This window comes from Phaenicophaeus curvirostris, chromosome 3 (genome assembly GCF_032191515.1).
Source record: "Phaenicophaeus curvirostris isolate KB17595 chromosome 3, BPBGC_Pcur_1.0, whole genome shotgun sequence".
Taxonomy (NCBI): Eukaryota; Metazoa; Chordata; class Aves; order Cuculiformes; family Cuculidae; genus Phaenicophaeus; species Phaenicophaeus curvirostris.
Window position 1 is genome coordinate 60627762 of NC_091394.1, and position 17636 is coordinate 60645397.

The window sequence follows — 17636 nt, forward strand, 5'->3', positions numbered from 1 at the left end:
CAAGCCACGCCCCTCATCGATTAAGCCACGCCCCCTGCCCCTGGGACTACGCCCACGGTGAGACAGGAGTCCTGGTCACCCCCTCTGACGCTTAGGCCACGCCCCCTCCCACGGAGGGGAGGGAGGAGAGGTTAAGCCACGCCCCTATGGGGGCGGAACGCGCGTAGCAGCCGCGCCCCCTGCAGCCCGGGGCTGGGGACGGGGTAGCCACGCCCCCTGGGCTCGGAGAGGAGGGCTGCTCGACGTGACCGCGCCCGCTCTGTGCGTCACGTGACGCGGCCGCGCCCCCACGGCGGCGCGAGGCGGCGGCGCGCGCGGCGGGGCAGCGGCTGCCTCAGCACTTCCGGGTCGGGGGCGGGGCGGCGCGGAGGAGGGAGGGGGCGGGCGGGCGGCTGACGTGACGTTGCCGGAGGGGTCCGGGGCCGCTCGGTGCCTGTTATTGTTCTCGCCGCCGCCGCGTACTCCCTTCCCCGGCGCCTCGGGGAGCGGCGGGAGGGCAGCAGCAGCAGCCACTGAGCGAACCCCGGCGGCGCTAGGGGCGGAGGTAGGAGGAGGAGGAGGAGGAGAGGGGAGCGAGCGGCGCGCGCGGCGGCCGTTAACCGTTTGCCCCCCCCGTGTCCCCGCAGCGCGAGCCCTGACAGCGGGGGCGGAGCGCGCCAGGCGAGGAGCGAGAGCCGGAGCAGCCGGGCGGCCATGGCCTACGCGTATCTCTTCAAGTACATCATCATCGGGGACACAGGTAAGGCGGGCGGGGGCGGGGAGGCGAGGCCGGGCGGAGCGGGGCCCGGCTCCCCCGCTCCCATTTCCGCAGTGCTGGCGGCGTTGACGTGGTGGCTGCGCCCCCACCACCACCGCTACCACCCCGCCTCTGCGCTTGGGCCCCGCCCGGGGCCTCCCCCTGACGCCTCGGCCTACGGGCCTGGCAGCCGCCGCCGGGCCTGACGGGCTGTGTCACGCCCCGGGCTGCGGCATCCGAGCGGGACAGGCGGGCGGGAGAAGGCGCTGTCCCTGCAGAACTTGTGCCGGCTAGTGGTCGCCCCTTGTTTGCATCCCCGCGGCAGCGAGGCCTGATTGGAGTGAAGTATTTTCGGATCCGGCCGCAAGGATGCCCTTTCCAGCCCGGCTGGAGGTGCCGTAGCAAATTCTTAAAAGTGCTGAGACGTGCTGTAATAAAAAACCCTGCCTCTTCCCTTCTAATTTACGAGGACTGATTATTCGGTTTCTTTGACTACTGTTTTCCCAGACGCTTCACCTTGCTTCCGTGGTCTTTTTCCTTCCTCACCCATTTGCTTGCCACTTCTTAAAAACTTGCTCCATTCTATTTGTCGCTGACTGCTCTGTAACAGTTAATAATGCTTATGGATGCTGCAGAAATAATGATATGCTGATAGGAATTGCTGTTTGAAGCCCCTTTGCCAATGTAGTCTCTTTCCTCAGCATAGTGTGGATATAAGTGTCGTACTTCGATCAAGCTGTTGCCAGGACAGGGTAGCTAACATAGTTAACTATTGTGCCTGTGTATTGTGCATCTTTCTTGTTTTCCTCATACCTGAATAATGCCTTTCTTAATGAGTTTGATGACATAGCTGTCATTTTGCGTGCTATTCTAGGGATACCTGCATAATTGTACCTCATGCGTATGAATCAAATTGTCTGTTGCTATTCTATAATTTAATTTCTGTCTCTGTATAATTATGCATTGCGTTGCATTACACGTGAGGTTTTTAAACACACTGGATGCAACTACTATGTAATTTTATCTTTTTTTTTAAACCTACATTTAAACTTCAGAAGCTTTTTTAGATTACTGGAGTAGCAGCTATAGTAAAAATGAATCTTAAGAAATATATTATAGCTACAGTGACCATGTTGGAAGCATTAGGCTTTGGATGATAAGCAAAAATTTCTGCTTTTCTTGAGTATTTAGGTGAGTTGACAGCTCGTTAAACCAGAGAACAGGAAACTATCTGAGCAGAAGCAGGGGAAGAAGAGATTTGTCTCGCTCAAGGTGATGCAAAATGGTATTGCAGAATTCAGAATGATAGTGTTTCAGAGCAGGTGGCCAATTCTGGTGCATATCTGAAGAGTGTACTCATTAAAGTGGTAGAGATCACAGCAAACAATTGGTTTGGTACGTTGATTGTATACTGGTTAAATTTTTACAATGAAATATCTTCAGTGCAATGGTCTGTGTCACACTTTTGCATTTCAGTTGCTTGAAATGTGAAATACAGAATGGATGTGTGTCACTTCTGATGTTGTTTCAACTGCTTGAGAGCTAGATATGGCAAGACCAAGGCAAAGAAGGGAAACACAGAGAGGAAAACAGCTCACACGCTTGGTTTTGGGAGTTTTGGATTTTTTTTTAATTCCCATGGGTTTTATTCAGAGATGCTACAGGAAGCTAATTAAAACTAATGTTTTAAGTAAATAAAATATGCAAGTAATAGTAAGTTGGTTTTGCTTTTATTTAGATCTCCTATGAGCCTTTTAAATATTCTAATATAGCTAGTATAGAGCCAGTTTACGTTGCGCATGGTTGTTTGTTGCTAAGATGACTGTGATTGTTTAGGTGTTACTATTGTTCCTCAGATGAAGGCAGCTGAACTCAGAGCTCTGCTGATAGAAATGAAGAGTAGATAAGGACTGTTCAGTTCCAGTGGTTGTCTGCTACAGCATTCCAGCCAGTGAAGATATGCCAGTGGCCTTGCAGGCCGTGTAATTTTCATAGCAATCAAGAAATCTACCTCTGGACTTGATTTAGAGACTTTGGAAATGGATTGACTGCCTGGTGACTCAGCAATTAATTGTAAACAAACTGTAGGAGAAAAGTAAGACATCATCAGCTGAGGACAGATGTTAACATTTAGCTCCCCTTCCTTTTCAGATCTACAAAATAAAGCCATATGCAAGCCATAAACAAACCAATGAAAAAAACCCTGCAGTTATACGAGACACCTGCATGTGTCGTCTCTGAAATGTGGTTCCACATGCCTTCATCTACTGAAACACAGGAATTCAATATGATCTCAGTCTCTTAGAATGACAGTCACAAAAACTGGCTGTGCAAGAGCTCAACAGCTCTTGTCCTCTTGCATTGTTTGATTCATTGGTCATTGACATTCAGTGACTTTTGCTCATACTTCAGGTATGGTAGCTTTATGAACATAGGATTGATTCTATTCTGCTTGTTACATTTATGTATATTTTTATTAAAAAAAGCTTTTTGTGTGTAGTCGAAACTGTTTTAAGATCTAGTTAGTTTTCTGTTATGGGAGAGACCTGAAACGGCATGGCTGTCTTTTAGGTACTCAAACAACATTGTCATAATTCTGCATGGTTTTTGCATTGTATCAGTAGCACATTAGGTGTGGAATTTATGGAGTTGGTGTGTTTAAGGGGAAAATACAGGTATTATGGAATACTGACTGCTGTGAGAGTCAGCCAGGAAAAATCTTTTCACCTGGATATTTCCAAAACATTATAGGAGTTTGCATATGCATTTACAAGCATAGATGCTGCATTCAGCTTAGGGCTCTAAGACATTTGCCTTGGAGGCTGATAATACCTGTTTCATTTTGGTTGCTGGTAGGAGTTGGTGTGTTCATCCTCTCTTCCCTGCATGTCTGCTTTTGGTCACTAGTTGGAGTGAACTTCAATCTGAGCCAGGGTTAACACTCTTAGCACCCAAGTATTGCCTGGTTTTGTAGCTGGTGTCTGAAAGTCTGGCATCTTTTTTTCTTAAGAGTTTTTTTTGAATGATGGTGAAGTCTTTTCTGCTTAGATGTTTTTGTTACCAGCAGCATACCAAAGGGGACAAACTGTGAATGATACATGAGATTTCGGTGAAGACTAGAACTGGTATTTTTTCCCCCAGAATATTTAATATGCATTAAATGGGCTTTTCTTGTAATAGAGTATGTTTACTAGATTCCACAAAATAATGCTACTATATTTTAGTATAGCTTAAATACCAAGTTTGCAGTGGTCAGATTTCTTGCCACCAACATAACTTGTCTGTTGTATCCCATCTAAATGTCTCTCTGATCAGTGTGGTCTGTGACTGCATCTTCAGTGAGCAGCTGTTTTACACTTTTTTTGAATGTGTTATTTCAGCAGTGCTTAAAGCTTTTGCATAATGAACCTTCACTGGCTTTTCAATTTCAGCAGATAGTTGCTGGTTATAAACCAGTGATATCTCAAAGTTATTCTTATTAAGGGAAGATGATGAGAGAAAGTTTAATTGCTTGGTCATCTAGTTCTCCTTACTTTCTAGAGTAAAGTAAGCTGTCTAGTCAGCTATCTCGCATGTTGAGGAGATTTTCAAATGTTGAAATTATGCAATTGAATTGGCTTTATTTTTTTGTCCTCCTTGTGAAATATTTCTAGCGTCAGTGCACTTTGTTCTAGAATAACAGCTGTTACTAGCTTGCAATGTGCACGACCAGAGAGCCTCTTGCCCTTATTTTCTACCAGTATGTAACAGTAATTCTTAACTAAACAGGTTTTCATGCCCCTAGAGCTGGTGTCAACACATTATGGTGTTTTGAGAACCTGTTTGTACTGAAAATCAAAGTACTGCTCTGTACTACTTATGTCTGTCTTTGAGATCCTTTTGATGACACTTTGATCCCTAAAGGAACAGATGTTGGGCATTGTACATCTTCTTAGCCTCCTAGAGGGAGTTCACTAGAAGTAACAAACTATAAGTAGGTGACCATAAAAATGGGTTTGTGAGGCTGTTACTGTGTGCCATTGTACCAATTCTAACCTTTAATTAAAATTTTAAAAAAAAACCACCCACCCACCCCAACCGTGACTAAAACCATTTTGATGTGACTGACTGGCAGTTTTCTAAGTCTTCAGGACACAAAAAGGTTTTCTACAGGCTCGCACTGTTTAATTTTGTTTGGAAATAATTTTTACTTATTTAGTTTTAAACCAACAGAGTTAGCAACTGGGTTGTGTCATACTAAATTAAATGTGATAGAGATGAACAACTCCTTTCAGTTTGTAGGTCTGCACTAATTTTTATGTATAAAGGCAAACTTATATCACTGGCTTTGGATATGCTGTTGTAAATAATTTACAGCAGTGATTATTTATTTAAGTATTGAAGCTGAATCATCTTTTAAAAAGAGCTAAAAAGCCATTTTTACTGCTTTCCACAAACTTATGTAGTCTTTGTGAAGGATTTCGGAGATTATTTTTCTTCCCTTCTTGTCCATGCTGTATGTGAAGCCACTTTGCTCTGTAACTGGCATTTTGGAATTTTGTAGTTTGTCCTTCCTATTAATTTGAATACAAAATACCCATTTGATGACAGAGTTGTGACTAACAGCCAACTGGCTAAGAAGAAGTTAAGAAAAATCTTTGCTTTAGATTGATATCTTAGTATACTTAGACCTGCGAAAGGGTGATATTACATTTTGCTGAATTGCGTGAAGATGCTATGGTTGGAAAAGGAGAGGGGTAATGAGCTGCAGCCTGTGATAAGAAAAGTGCTTATGAAACATCTGGAAGCTGTAGAGAGTACTGGAAAGAACTAGAAGTAGCTCATTAAGCCAGGCTAAAGGTATATATCTTGTGACAATTGTACTATTTAATTACCTGTTTTAAATCTGAGTTGGTTTTAAAATCCGTGTTATTTTGAGACTTGTCTGTTGTTTGAGACTATCCTTAGCCTATTTAAAGATTTAAGTTTTGTTTCCTAAAGGAAGGTAGGAGAAGTAAGCTTGTTTCAGCTCAGTTGGTAGTGAGGCTTTAGTTTCATGGGCATTCTAGGTGACATAGTTGATTACACATGAAAGGAGAAGGTCTTGCTCCCCTTACTCTGTGGTGACTTCAGTAGTCTGCCATGAGAGGAGTCAGCCTGCTTTGGGTTAAGTTTTCACATGGTGGCTGCATCTGCTGCATTGGCCTGGGGAAGTGCATTCCAAGGTCTGGAGTGCTTACAAGGAAGGAAACTGGACCTAGGAGAATTGGTGAGAGCAAGATGCCACAGGGGGAGTAGGTCTTCATCTCTGTGTGTGGTGAATGTATTGATCATCCTGTCTTGTGAAGCAACAATGAGAAAAGTACAGTTCTGTAACATGGCTGAGTTAATCTCATGTTAATCTATATGTGGACCTAGTTCCACTCCTTGTCTCAGCTGTGAACTTCTGCTTCTTAGCTGTCAGCATGAGAGTTTTCTCCTTTGGAGAGCCAGTTCAGCTCACAAAGATGATTTGAAAAATAAAAGGAAACAAATTGTAGGTTTGATCAGAAAAGTCTCAGAGCCATTCTGAGGAAGGTGATGGAACTGTTTGGGAAGGAGTGAGTGTACCCATCGGAGGCAGCTAGCAGATTAACTGAAGGTATTTGTCTTCGGGATTCATTTTTGATACCTAGTTTGGGATGACTACTGTTGCAGTTTTTTCCTTTGTTGCCTTTGGCTACAGTGGTGCTTATGAGAACAAGTAAGAAAATTCTTGCCCTCCTCTCCCTGCTTTTTTTGAGGCAGGTTGTTTTGAGCCAGGCGAGCTTTCGAAGGCAAACAAACATCAGTGGAAGGAAACAGGACTGCAGCGGTTGGTTAGATTGGTTTAAATTGTTGTGGATCCTTTTCTTTTGGCTCTAACCTGACAATAGGTGTTTTTCATCTAGTGGTAAGAAAAGCCTGGGAAGTTCTCCTCCTGTTGACAGTAGTGCACCTTTGGTTTCGCAACTGACAACTGAACTTTCCTTGCCCTGTTCACAGGGAGTCACAGAAGCTGGAACAGGAGAAGGAAGCAAGTCAGCTTTCTTAGCAAAAGTCATTTAACTGGCTCAGCTATATCATCACCTGTGCTGTGGGTCCAGAGCTGCTTTTTAATAGATCTTTAATAGATCTGCAGCCTGCTTCTGAAAAGAACAACCTTTCTTTTTGCTGTATATATTGTAGCCTTAGTGTCATGTGTATACCACTGTTCTATAGTGTTATGCTGGATCCATTTCTTGCTTTAGCTTACTGCATAAGCTTGTGAGTCAGAAGGGAGAGGTCAGCTTCACCACTTAGCTGTTCCTGCTGGCTGAACACTGAAATGAGCATTAGTGTTGATATAAGGAAGGGAGGTGTTGGAGTGTGGCTAGACCAAGGTGGACAATAGCATATCTCTGGCAAACCTTTGCCTAGGGAAACTGACTGCAGAGCAGCACTCAGATAAAGAGGAAGTTGTTCAGGGAAGCAGAGGAATTCGGAGAACCAACTTGGGCTGATAAGTTTGGAATGCAGAGCCAGAAGGTAAAGCTATTGTAGCACAAGTTCTGCTTCCCGTTACTGTTTGGTTACTAAGATGAGGGGATCCTAGAACAGGCACTTGCAATGAAGCATGCCCCTCTCCTCTGTGGATATAATCTGTTGTTTTAATTTGTTCCTAAGCAAGAGCTTTTGTTTACTGTGTTGATGAAGGGTATCCAAGATCTGCCCATTTCTTATTTTAAGATACAAAATTGTTGTTGATTTTTTTTCTCTCTGGGGGTGTTTTATATGAAGCTATATTAAAGTAATTGTGGCAGTAAAATGGAGAATGAGTTAATAAATGAAATTATCTCTTTTGTGTTCTACAATTGACTATCATAAGAAGTCTGCCTCATTTCAGGTATAAGATTGACAGAGCAAAGTGAACAAGATATATGGTTAACAGACAGTTTGCTCCTGGAGTTATCCAGCATCGTTACTTTAAACCTTTTGTATGCTATGGAACTAGCTGCCATGCAACCATGAATTGATCTTCACAGAATCTGTTTACGTCACAAGGTTGTAAACTACATGAGAGTTCATCTACACCTCCTGTTCCTGATACAGGTTCCTGGCAGCGTCTGTGATAGCTCAGGCTGTAGAAGGAATGGGCCAGAAGCTATTCTGGGAAGAATATCCCTATTACAAACTTGCAATATCTTAAAACAAAGTATTACGATTGAACGTAGGCAATAAAATATTTCTACGTACTGTCTAAAATGGATTGTAACCTAAACTTTAACACTATAGCTAAGCACTACATCTTCATTTGCAACTTTTCGAACTTCTTTTTCAGTCATCAACAGTACAAAACTTAAGGAATTCCAGTTGTGTTTTGCTGGAAGGTTCTGAAGTTACAGGCTTGACATTAAACAGAAGCTAGTTATTTCTTCTGTGTGTGAACCCATCAGTGTGATGCTAGAAGGCCTGCTACAAAGAAGTAAACAGTGGTGCAGTCATCTTTTGCCATCAAAGGGACTGTGCTTGTCTGTCATTTTTGCTGTGTTGATGCTAGTGTGCGTGTTTTCTTGAACCAACAGGCTGGTCACTAGCTTTACAAGAAGTACCACCAGACTGCTACTTAAGAGCTAGTGCTGGGACAGCTAATCAAGTGTCACTTAGATTAGACTTCAAAGTGTATTTCTCATGTTTGTAAGATTTGTGGAGGGATATTGGATAGTTTTGAGGTTCTGGCTTATTTAATTATACTGAAGTCTCTTTGTAAGGCTAATGGTGAAAGTAATTGTGTTCTATTTCTGGTGTGATTCGTAGGTAAAATTTTTGTAAATGGGATGGCGATTATCTTGTGTGACAGGGCAGCTGTATTTCATTGGCGGTATAAAAGTTATCTGTATACGTAGACAGTCTTCTGTGAGTAGAAGATTTATTACTATTTTAAGGTTCCTTAGAGATTCGTCATCTCTGTCCAGTACTCTGCGTGTGTGTCTGCCTGTTTTTCTTTCCAATGTCCAGCACTGTCCCCATTCCTCATCCACTTCTCTCATGTCCACTAATTTTGTTGGACAAAATCTATACCTACTTCCAATCTGTTTTTATTTTGACAGCTTGTTATCATAAACCAGAGAGCTATGGAAGAGAGATCTGTTAAGGCCGATGCTACAAACTTTGCCTTGGGCTGTAGTTCTGTGCCACTCTTAAGCTGTTGATCTGCTGGCTGCTGCATTCTCTCATTTGAACTAACTGTCATGCTTGTCTGACTGTGTATTAAGCCATTTCTGTTTGCTTTGTCATTTTTCTTGTCAGGTTAGCGTGCTAACTCAGTGGACAACTGAAATGGCTAAGTCGGATGAGTTCTGAAGCAGGATGGAGAAAGGGGCGCAAACATTCTGTAGGGAAGAGAGTAGGGACAGCAGCACCAACAACTGGCTTAGGCTTTTGGAATTCCTGCCTCGCTTGAGATATTAATCTCAGTGTCATCATTTGTCACAACTTGTTTTGTGACAAAATGATAAGAAATGCAAGGCTGCTATTTCAGTGAGATTTTATTAAAACCAGCTACTAGTCATAGCTTTTAAGAGCCAAAATGAGAGACAGGCGGTGATTACGATTGGATAGGCTTTGTTTCCTCATGGAATCATACTAAAAAACTTAGAGAATGCTGAATTTAGTAGTAGAAAGACCAGTGTCACTATATGCAAACTTCCGGTATGCATTTCTCTTGTCTTGCAGTGGAATTTCTTTTTTCCTTATCCCTTTTCTCGTTATTTGCTGTTATTCATTACCAGATATGTTACTTCTGGTCAGCTGTTGCTGATCGCTAGTACGTGGCTAAAAAAACCTTATCTTGCTGATCAGATAAAGCAAAGTACAGCAGAAACTGGGATGCTGCAGTACTGTATGTTATGTGATATAGTTTAGAATTTAAATGTATGTAGGCCAGATGTCTACAATTTTTAAGACCAAGCTTTAAAAGGCTGAAAATAGAGAATTTTTATGAGCAGAATGAGAAGAATGACTCCTCCAAGTAAAAGAAGGAAAAAATAACCATAAAGTGTTACAATTTAGTTGTAGTGTTCCTGTTGACTGCATTAACTTTTGCTTTTCTGTGTTTTTACAAACAGAATAAATTGCCCTTACACCGACCTGTGTCCTTGTAGTGTGAAATAGTTCATCCATTTGGATTTGAAATCAGGATACCTGATGGGGACAATGTTGGCTGGCTGGCTGTAGCGTGAACTCCATTGTTCCTAGTTCTGCTTGGACTGCTTTTTTGGCCTATTGGAAACCAGTGAGCAGTAGCACACAGTGGTTACAAGGAGCCATATATGTACTGCCAGTACCTCAACTGATAAATTAAGAGATGGGAGTGAGGTGCTATTGAGGACGTAGGTAGCTTTGCAGAAAACTGAAAGTACTGCAGGGGAAGCTGGTGTAGAGTTGTGAGGAGCAGACTAACTTTAGAGAGAGGATGTGGTATTATACTCTGAAGGCCTGTTAGGAAAAAAATTTCTGCATAATTTTAAAGGCAGAACTACTTCTTCCAAAGAAGGATTAGGTTTTGTTCAATTTTTGAGAATGACTGATTTGACTTGAATGTTTCTGGAACTGTGAAAGCTGTTATGTTATAAAAAAGTTGCATATGCTTCAGAATATGTTAAATCTAGTATCTCAAGTTCTAGTAGTGAATTTAAACAATATATACCAGTCACTTGAATAATTTCTAATGTTTCTTAACAGATTTTTAAAGTTTGCTTAAAACTTCTTTCTTTTTTTTCTTTTAGGTGTTGGGAAATCATGCTTATTGTTACAGTTCACAGACAAGCGGTTTCAACCGGTCCACGATCTCACTATTGGTAGGTCTCTTGTCCTTCACAGCACTAATGGATAAGCAGCTAGGGTACCTCCTTATGCATTTGAGTTTGTTGTCCTGCAGTAATGTAGGATTTGTGTTGTATTAAGGTAACTTAAATCCTTAACTGATTAATATTTATTAGTTAATAAAGCCAAGTGGAGGTCTTTCTTCTTATTGGGAAGGTATGATCTGAAGCAATTTTTGAAAATTCATAGCTATCGTATCCCAACCATCTCTTCAGAAAAGCTAAAAAATGGGTGTGGAAGCAGAGTTGCCCAAGCTTGAAATGCGTCAGTCATGATGAAAATAGCAGAATTTTCACAAGGGAATAGAATATTAGCCTATCCATGGAACCTTGAAGACAAGTTACAAATAAACTGAACAACCTTAAAAATGAGTGAGCAATTGTGCTATTTGGGGAGTATAACTTCTGAATAGAGAAGGATTGAAGTGTGAAAGTATTCACTGTTTATCTTTCCACACAAAATGTGACCAATAGGGTGGGAATAAATTCTTCTTTAGACAACTTCATCTTCAAATCAGTTTCAGTGTTATGCATAACAGATGCTAGCCTCTGATAAGATTGCAGAACCTTTGAACTTGATGTTATTTTGAGGAACTTATCAGCTCTAATTATGATGAGTCTTGCATAAAATGTATCCCTAGTCTCTATTTTTAGTTTGTGCCCTGGAATAGGTAGGCTTCCTACGTTTGGGAGTACTGAAATAGACACTTAAAATATAAACAAATATTCTTCATGTAACAGAATATATCAAGTGGTTTGGTTATGGCTTCCCATTTTCTCTGGACAGTCCTCCCACACCTTGTGTGTGTCTGTCTAGTGTAACTCAAATCCTTAGGCTAACATCAGTTTTCAGGTATTTCAGAGGTCTTGGCAGCTGGCTGAATAAAGAGCCTGAGTTCTTTAAGGAGGCATGAGTTATTGTCATCTTTTCTTCTTTAGGCCTGCCAAATACATGATGCCTTATATATCACTTAGGCCTTTGGCAGCCCTGTCACATCAGAAAACTGATCAGCTGTGGGAAACAGCTTCATCTCCGCAGGGTGATTGTACTGCGAGTTCTTTGCCTGGCATATATCTAGCTGAAATCTAGGAGCAGAAACTGAAGCTAGTGGGACGGGGAGGTGAACCTAGATAACAACATAATGAGGGCTATAGGAACAGAGCATGGGAAGCTGCTTGGAAAGGGGAAGAAGGCATAGGCTGGAAGCAGACTTCTTTCACTTAAGTGGTAGGGCATACGTGTGCATTTTGGCCAGGAGAATGCTTCTCCCAGGTACCCAAACAGATTTAGAAAGACGAAGCTAAATAAAGAAAATGAGTTCAAAGTCAAAGGAATGCCCATGCACAGCAAGATGAGATGGGTTGATTTTACCTAATGCAAACTGCTGATGTTGAAATGGAACATCTGGAACAAAGTAATTTCATCTAGATTTGTGCAAAATTTGACCCCAAATTTTAGTATAGCTAGCCTAAAATGTTATCTCTAAAATTTAAGCAATTCAGAGGAAAGCTTTACCTCTAGTGAAAACAAGACTGGGGGAAGGGGGGGGGGGCGGGGAAGAAGAAGAAGATAATATACATAGAAGCAGGTATTTTTCCTCTTTGAGCTACATTCAGAATTGTGCATAATTGTAATAGTGTGCTCCAAAAGAACTTACAGTGCAACAGCTAGCTCTGTTTTTCATTTGGGAATTGAAGTAACTATTATTAAAGAAATTAGAGAGTGAGGGAGAAGCTGCATCATGCAGTTGAGGAAAAAAGAAATGAAGAAACCCCTATAAAACCCAAACCCCAGGCCTCCCCGAAAAACCAAACCAAACAGAAACTAAAACCAAACACGCACACACAGCACCCCAACCAGAACTCCTGCAACCAACATTTGTAGGTAGATGTGGGTGACTAAAACCACCAAAACATTCTGTTTGGTTTACCTATTGCCCTTAGGATATGCCTTTACTGCAAACCTGAACAGCTTTGATAGAGATAAACAGCCTCTTTTTCTGTGGGGTTGTGTGTGGAAACTAAGCATTTAAGGGGGTGGCTGGATTTAAGTCGGCAGCTCTATATCTGCAGTTGAATACAAGTAGTACCTGCAGTGTCGAGTTTATAGTAGTCCAAGGACCTTCCTCTGGATATGCAATCAACTTCAGAGCATTGTCATTCACCTGCTTCCTTCTTTCTGCCCTTCCTCCTCTATTCTTTCAACTTGTTTGCATACAGTTTCTCTAAGTTATTTGGATGCTAAAGAGAGCACAATGTTCTTTGGACCACAGCTTTCATTTGGCTCTGATATCCTGTGTGGGGGAGAGTGACTGTTTGGGAAAGGGACTGGGAGAAACCATTCTGCAGGAACACTACCCTCCAAACTGTTCCAAACAAGCTTTTGAACAGATGTTTAGAATGCTTCAAATCAGGGCTGCTTCACTGGAAAAAATCAGTCCAAATCTAGACAGTGACTTATTTTAGACAAAACTTAAGTTACCAGATCCATTATTTTTTTCTGAAATAATGGATCTATGAATCATAGATTAATGGAAATGTGGTAGCCTTTAAATGTCCCTTATCTCTAGGAATTTGTCAGGTTTTAACTACTGCAGTAATAACCTCAATTTATGCTTAATTTACTGTTAATGATCTTAAAGTTGCTTTAAAAGATGGCATAAAAAGCTGACTTCTTCCATTGAATAAATTCTTTTTGTTTACTTGAAACACATTATTTTTTTCCCTTGTTTGTTAAATTTAATTTTTAACCAGATAGAATTTTGGAAAGATTTTTTTTTTTGTGAAGGGAGATGAGTTTTAATTAACATGGTAATAACATTTACTTGTTGATGGTGACATTTTTATGCCCACTTAATAGAATATTTTATTGATAAAGAATTATAAGTTTAATTTCTGCTAAACTGGCTTCAGCAATCTATCATTGGTCAAGTTTTAAAATAACTGTGACTATTCATTTCCTGTTTGCATTCAAATGGATGTGGTTTTTTACTTTCTGATCTAGAGCTACTAAGTTGTTTGGAAAAACTTGCAGGAAATACCTCTGACACTTGTTTTAATTAATGCAGTTTTAAAGCACTTAGAAAGTAACAGTTTTCTTATTTCTGGAAAACTGTCCAGCTTTTTCAAGCAGCTGGAAAATTAAACAGATTGTGAAAAGATTATTTCCTACAAATATAATGTAGGAGTTTTATTCTTGTAGGAATAATGTTGTAGGAATTACATTCTTGTTTTCATAGTACTTGAAATTCCTCTTTCTGCTATATGCTAATAATGTCTTTTGTGAAATCTATTCAGGTGTAGAATTTGGGGCTCGAATGATAACTATTGATGGAAAACAGATAAAGCTTCAGATATGGGATACGGTAAGTAATAAACCATAGAAATTATTTAAACACGTGGCTTCACTAGCTTTCCCTTTGTTCTGTTTAAGCACTCTATCATCAGCACCTATGTGGGATTATATACTTTGTCTTGCTTTCTTTGGTTCCTAGGAAGACTTAAGATTTGCTTAAATTTCTTCATTTGTTGTGATGTATTCTTAGAACAGTGTACACTTCTGCTGTTTGCACTGTAACTTTGCTTCCTCAAGTAACACTTTGTCAGATTTGTAAGACTAGAATTCGTGCTGCTCACTTTTTTGTGAAAGTTTTCTATATTATTAAAAAGTTCCATTTCTCTAAATAGTCTTTCTGTGTGTGTTTGTGCAAGATCTGGTTAATATAACATCTTGATGGGAAGTTGTGATGTCTGCTAGCTTTAACCAAGACTTCTCCAGAGAAAATGTTTTCATTTCCAATATAGAAGAAAAACTATGGTTCTCGGTTTCACAAATGCAATATGTAGTGAATGACTTAAGTTCTAACTGTGGCCAGTATATTTACCTGTATACAATCTGACTTTCAAAGCAGGATATTTCTATTCTAATCCAGTCTTGACTTGTAAGGATACCTAAATTCCACTGTCTCAGTTCTGATCTTGGGTGCAAAGGTGTTGAATGAATAGCAAGATAAAGAAATACGATGAGATAATTGTCAAGAGAGATTTTACTTCATAGTGTTAAGGTACACAAATATGTGCCTAATGACCGAGATTACCATGTCTGTATTGTGTATCCTCATTGACCATTTAGACATTAGGAGGATATTCCCTAGATATTAGAGGAAATTCTTCACAATGAAAGTGGTGAGGTGCTGGAAGGGGTTGCCCAGGCATGCCCCATCCCTGGAAGTGTTCAAGGCCAGGTTGGATGGGGCCTTGAGCATCCTGATCTAGTGGGAAGTGTTCCTGCCCACAGCAGGGGGGTTGGAACTAGGTCTTTAAGGTCCCCTCCAACTCAAACCACTGCGATTCTATAATTAATCTCTTTTTCTTTTAGCAAAAACTGAGAGCTGTTATTGGTGCTGTCTCTGTATTTATGAAGCTGTAACAATTTCTGTTTGATGAAAGGAAGTTCATTTTACACCTTTGGTTAAGGAAATGTGAAGCTTTTGTTTTCAGTTTGTACTTACTGTGTCACAGAGCCAGCACTTCTCCAATTCAGTGCTAGCCTTGAATACATGCTTTTAATCCATCACTGAACAGGAACTATCTTGAGCAGAGACATAAGAAATGTCAAAACAAATTTTTTCTGTTTTCCTGGTTAACATCAAGGACTTGTTTCCTTAAGAGCATCAAGCACTAATTCAGATTTTTCTGACCATGTTATTTGTGTGGTTTGTGTTGTCTTTAGCACACTGCTACAGCTCCAAGGAAAGGCATAGCTTAATGTGAATATATGGAACCTGCAGCATACCTCACTGGAGGAGTATATCATAACTTATGGGGGCAGCTGAAGCTAACCCTATTGTATGCTGGCGAGATCCATTTGCAGATGCTCTTGTATCAAAACTCAAGAACATACGGCTTTTCTGTTAGCATCTTAGTTTGGATCAGGAGTGTGTTACAGAAGTTAACTCTGGCAACTGCACCCTGTTTTTCATGTGGGAGTATGCAAACTGAATTCCTTTCAAATGAGACAGAACTGGAAGATTCGCTCAAGGAATGCACGGATGCCCATTAGAAATTGTAGTCCAGCATTTGGTTTTGTGAACTGGTAGCTTGGTAAAACTAATCTGATACCAAAAAAAAAAAAAAGCCACACACCCAAAAAACCAACCAAACCAAAACAACACCCATGCCAAAAAAACCAACAACAACAAAACCCCATATTCTGTGAAAGATGTTCAGTGTGGCCCTTGCACACCTGGTGTTAGCTGTTGTGGCCTCTGCTGTACTGCTGAGCTGTGTCTACACTAGCAAACAGTGTGCCCTGTTATTCTTTGCTGGGAGCAGGCTGCTCCTGATCCTCCCCACTGCTGGGCTGTGCAAGCTTGCTGCTGTGTGTGTTGTGGCACACCCAGGATTTTAGGTGTGGCAGTCCCAGGGTTTCACTTTTCCCTTCTGATGCATTTAGTCAGTCAAGGGGAGTGTAGGTATTGGACCAAATTGTTTGTTCTGTCTGCCGTTAGTCTCTAGGTTTTCTTTCCTGTGTCTTTAATCTTATCAATAGTTTTCAGTGGTTGGATAGACTGAGAAATATATTTGTCAAAAAGTGGTTAGTTGGTAATTGCCTCCTGTGAGAAGTTACGCTGCTCTTGTGGAAGTGTGGTATTTGAGCTATTGTCAGTTAAAAAAATAGCTTTCGGAGAACTATAAGATGTCAACAGAAGCTGGTAAGGATCAAAATGACCATTCTGGGAGCTATTAAGCTTTGAGTTTAAACAAGCTGTGTAGATGAGGTTGTTTGTCTTGTGGCAGTGTAATACTGAGAAATATTAAAATTGTTTCTCATCAGGAAACTTCATTGTTGTAGCGAGATACTGGGCTTGTTACCAGGCTGAGTCAGTAGCCTCATTTTGTTGTTGAGGGGGATGTTCTATATTGTGTTGACTGTTACTGACTAGTCATTGTTAATGAGCAAAATAAGGAGTGGTTTAAAGGGAATTCAGGTTCTCTGACACTGCAGGGGGAGGCATCAAGTGATGATAAGTAATACTACTTATGTTCTCTAAATTAAATTGATTTGTGTAAGATTTTTTTTTCTTGTATCTTAAAAAATTAGTGGGTATAAATATCTTTCATTTCATGCAAATCTATGATTAAAAATGTTTCTTTTTATTCATTGTTTTTATGACAACTTAGTCTTGCTTAGACTAAGAGTAAATAGCTGAAATAATATTTTCTTTTTTATAAGCTAATTTCAAGTAATTTATTGGCTTCCATACAAGTGAGGTTTCTAATTAAATTGGTGGTGTTTTCTAGTAGGTAAGGACTTACACAAAAAAGTGTGTTTGTGCAAGATGAAAGGCATAACTGTTGGAGGCATGTCTCGCTTCCCTAAAACCACAGCATGACTTGTCCATCCACTATCAGATATTCTGAATATACTAATCCTTCTTGGAAATTCAGTTATTTTTCATGTATTTGCAAATATTTTTGATCTAGTAGAACCAAATAAAGTTCCCTTAATTCATTGAATGAATATTCATTTCATATTTGCAATACTGACAGTCACTAGTGTAGTGCTCGCCCTAAAGAGTTCTTTACTGATTGTCTACTTCATAATATTTTCTACGTGCTTTGGTAGTCAGTGCATATTTTTATGATCGTGGCCAGCTGGTGAATTCTTCAGACAACTAATACGACTTTTTACCATTGTACCTGCAAGAGTGTGCAACATCTTACAGCTAAAGTTATGATGACCCAGTGCTCACGGCCCTCTTTTACTGCTGTAAAGTAACATCAAGAGCTTGCAGGATATCTGCTTTGGTTCCTGAAACTAGTTTCATCATCAGTTCACAGGCTGTGTTTGCTGCTATGTGGGAGCAATAACATATTTCTAGATTCATGGATTGGGTAGGAATTTGTCCATTTAATAGTTATTCCTATTGCAGTTTGTGTAGTGGGATCGTCATCTGAACTTCAGTGCCAGTAGCTAAGTTACCATTCACATCCATGATGGCACGTCAGAGAGCCAAGGTAACTTGATACACCTCCTA

At 40.6% G+C, this 17636-nt stretch overlaps 1 protein-coding gene across 2 annotated transcripts in view; it reads left to right on the top strand.

The window, feature by feature from the left end:
• The first annotated feature begins 417 nt into the window (after window positions 1-417).
• Window positions 418-17636, top strand: part of RAB2A (RAB2A, member RAS oncogene family) — a 41465-nt gene continuing 24246 nt past the window's right edge. Inside the window, exons 1-4 of one of the 2 annotated variants that reach the window (XM_069854150.1) lie at window positions 418-544; window positions 627-739; window positions 10501-10572; window positions 13894-13961. In XM_069854150.1, the coding sequence (XP_069710251.1) occupies window positions 694-739; window positions 10501-10572; window positions 13894-13961 (186 nt within the window). In that variant the 5' untranslated portion in view covers window positions 418-544; window positions 627-693. The other variant, XM_069854149.1, reaches the window with a different exon arrangement.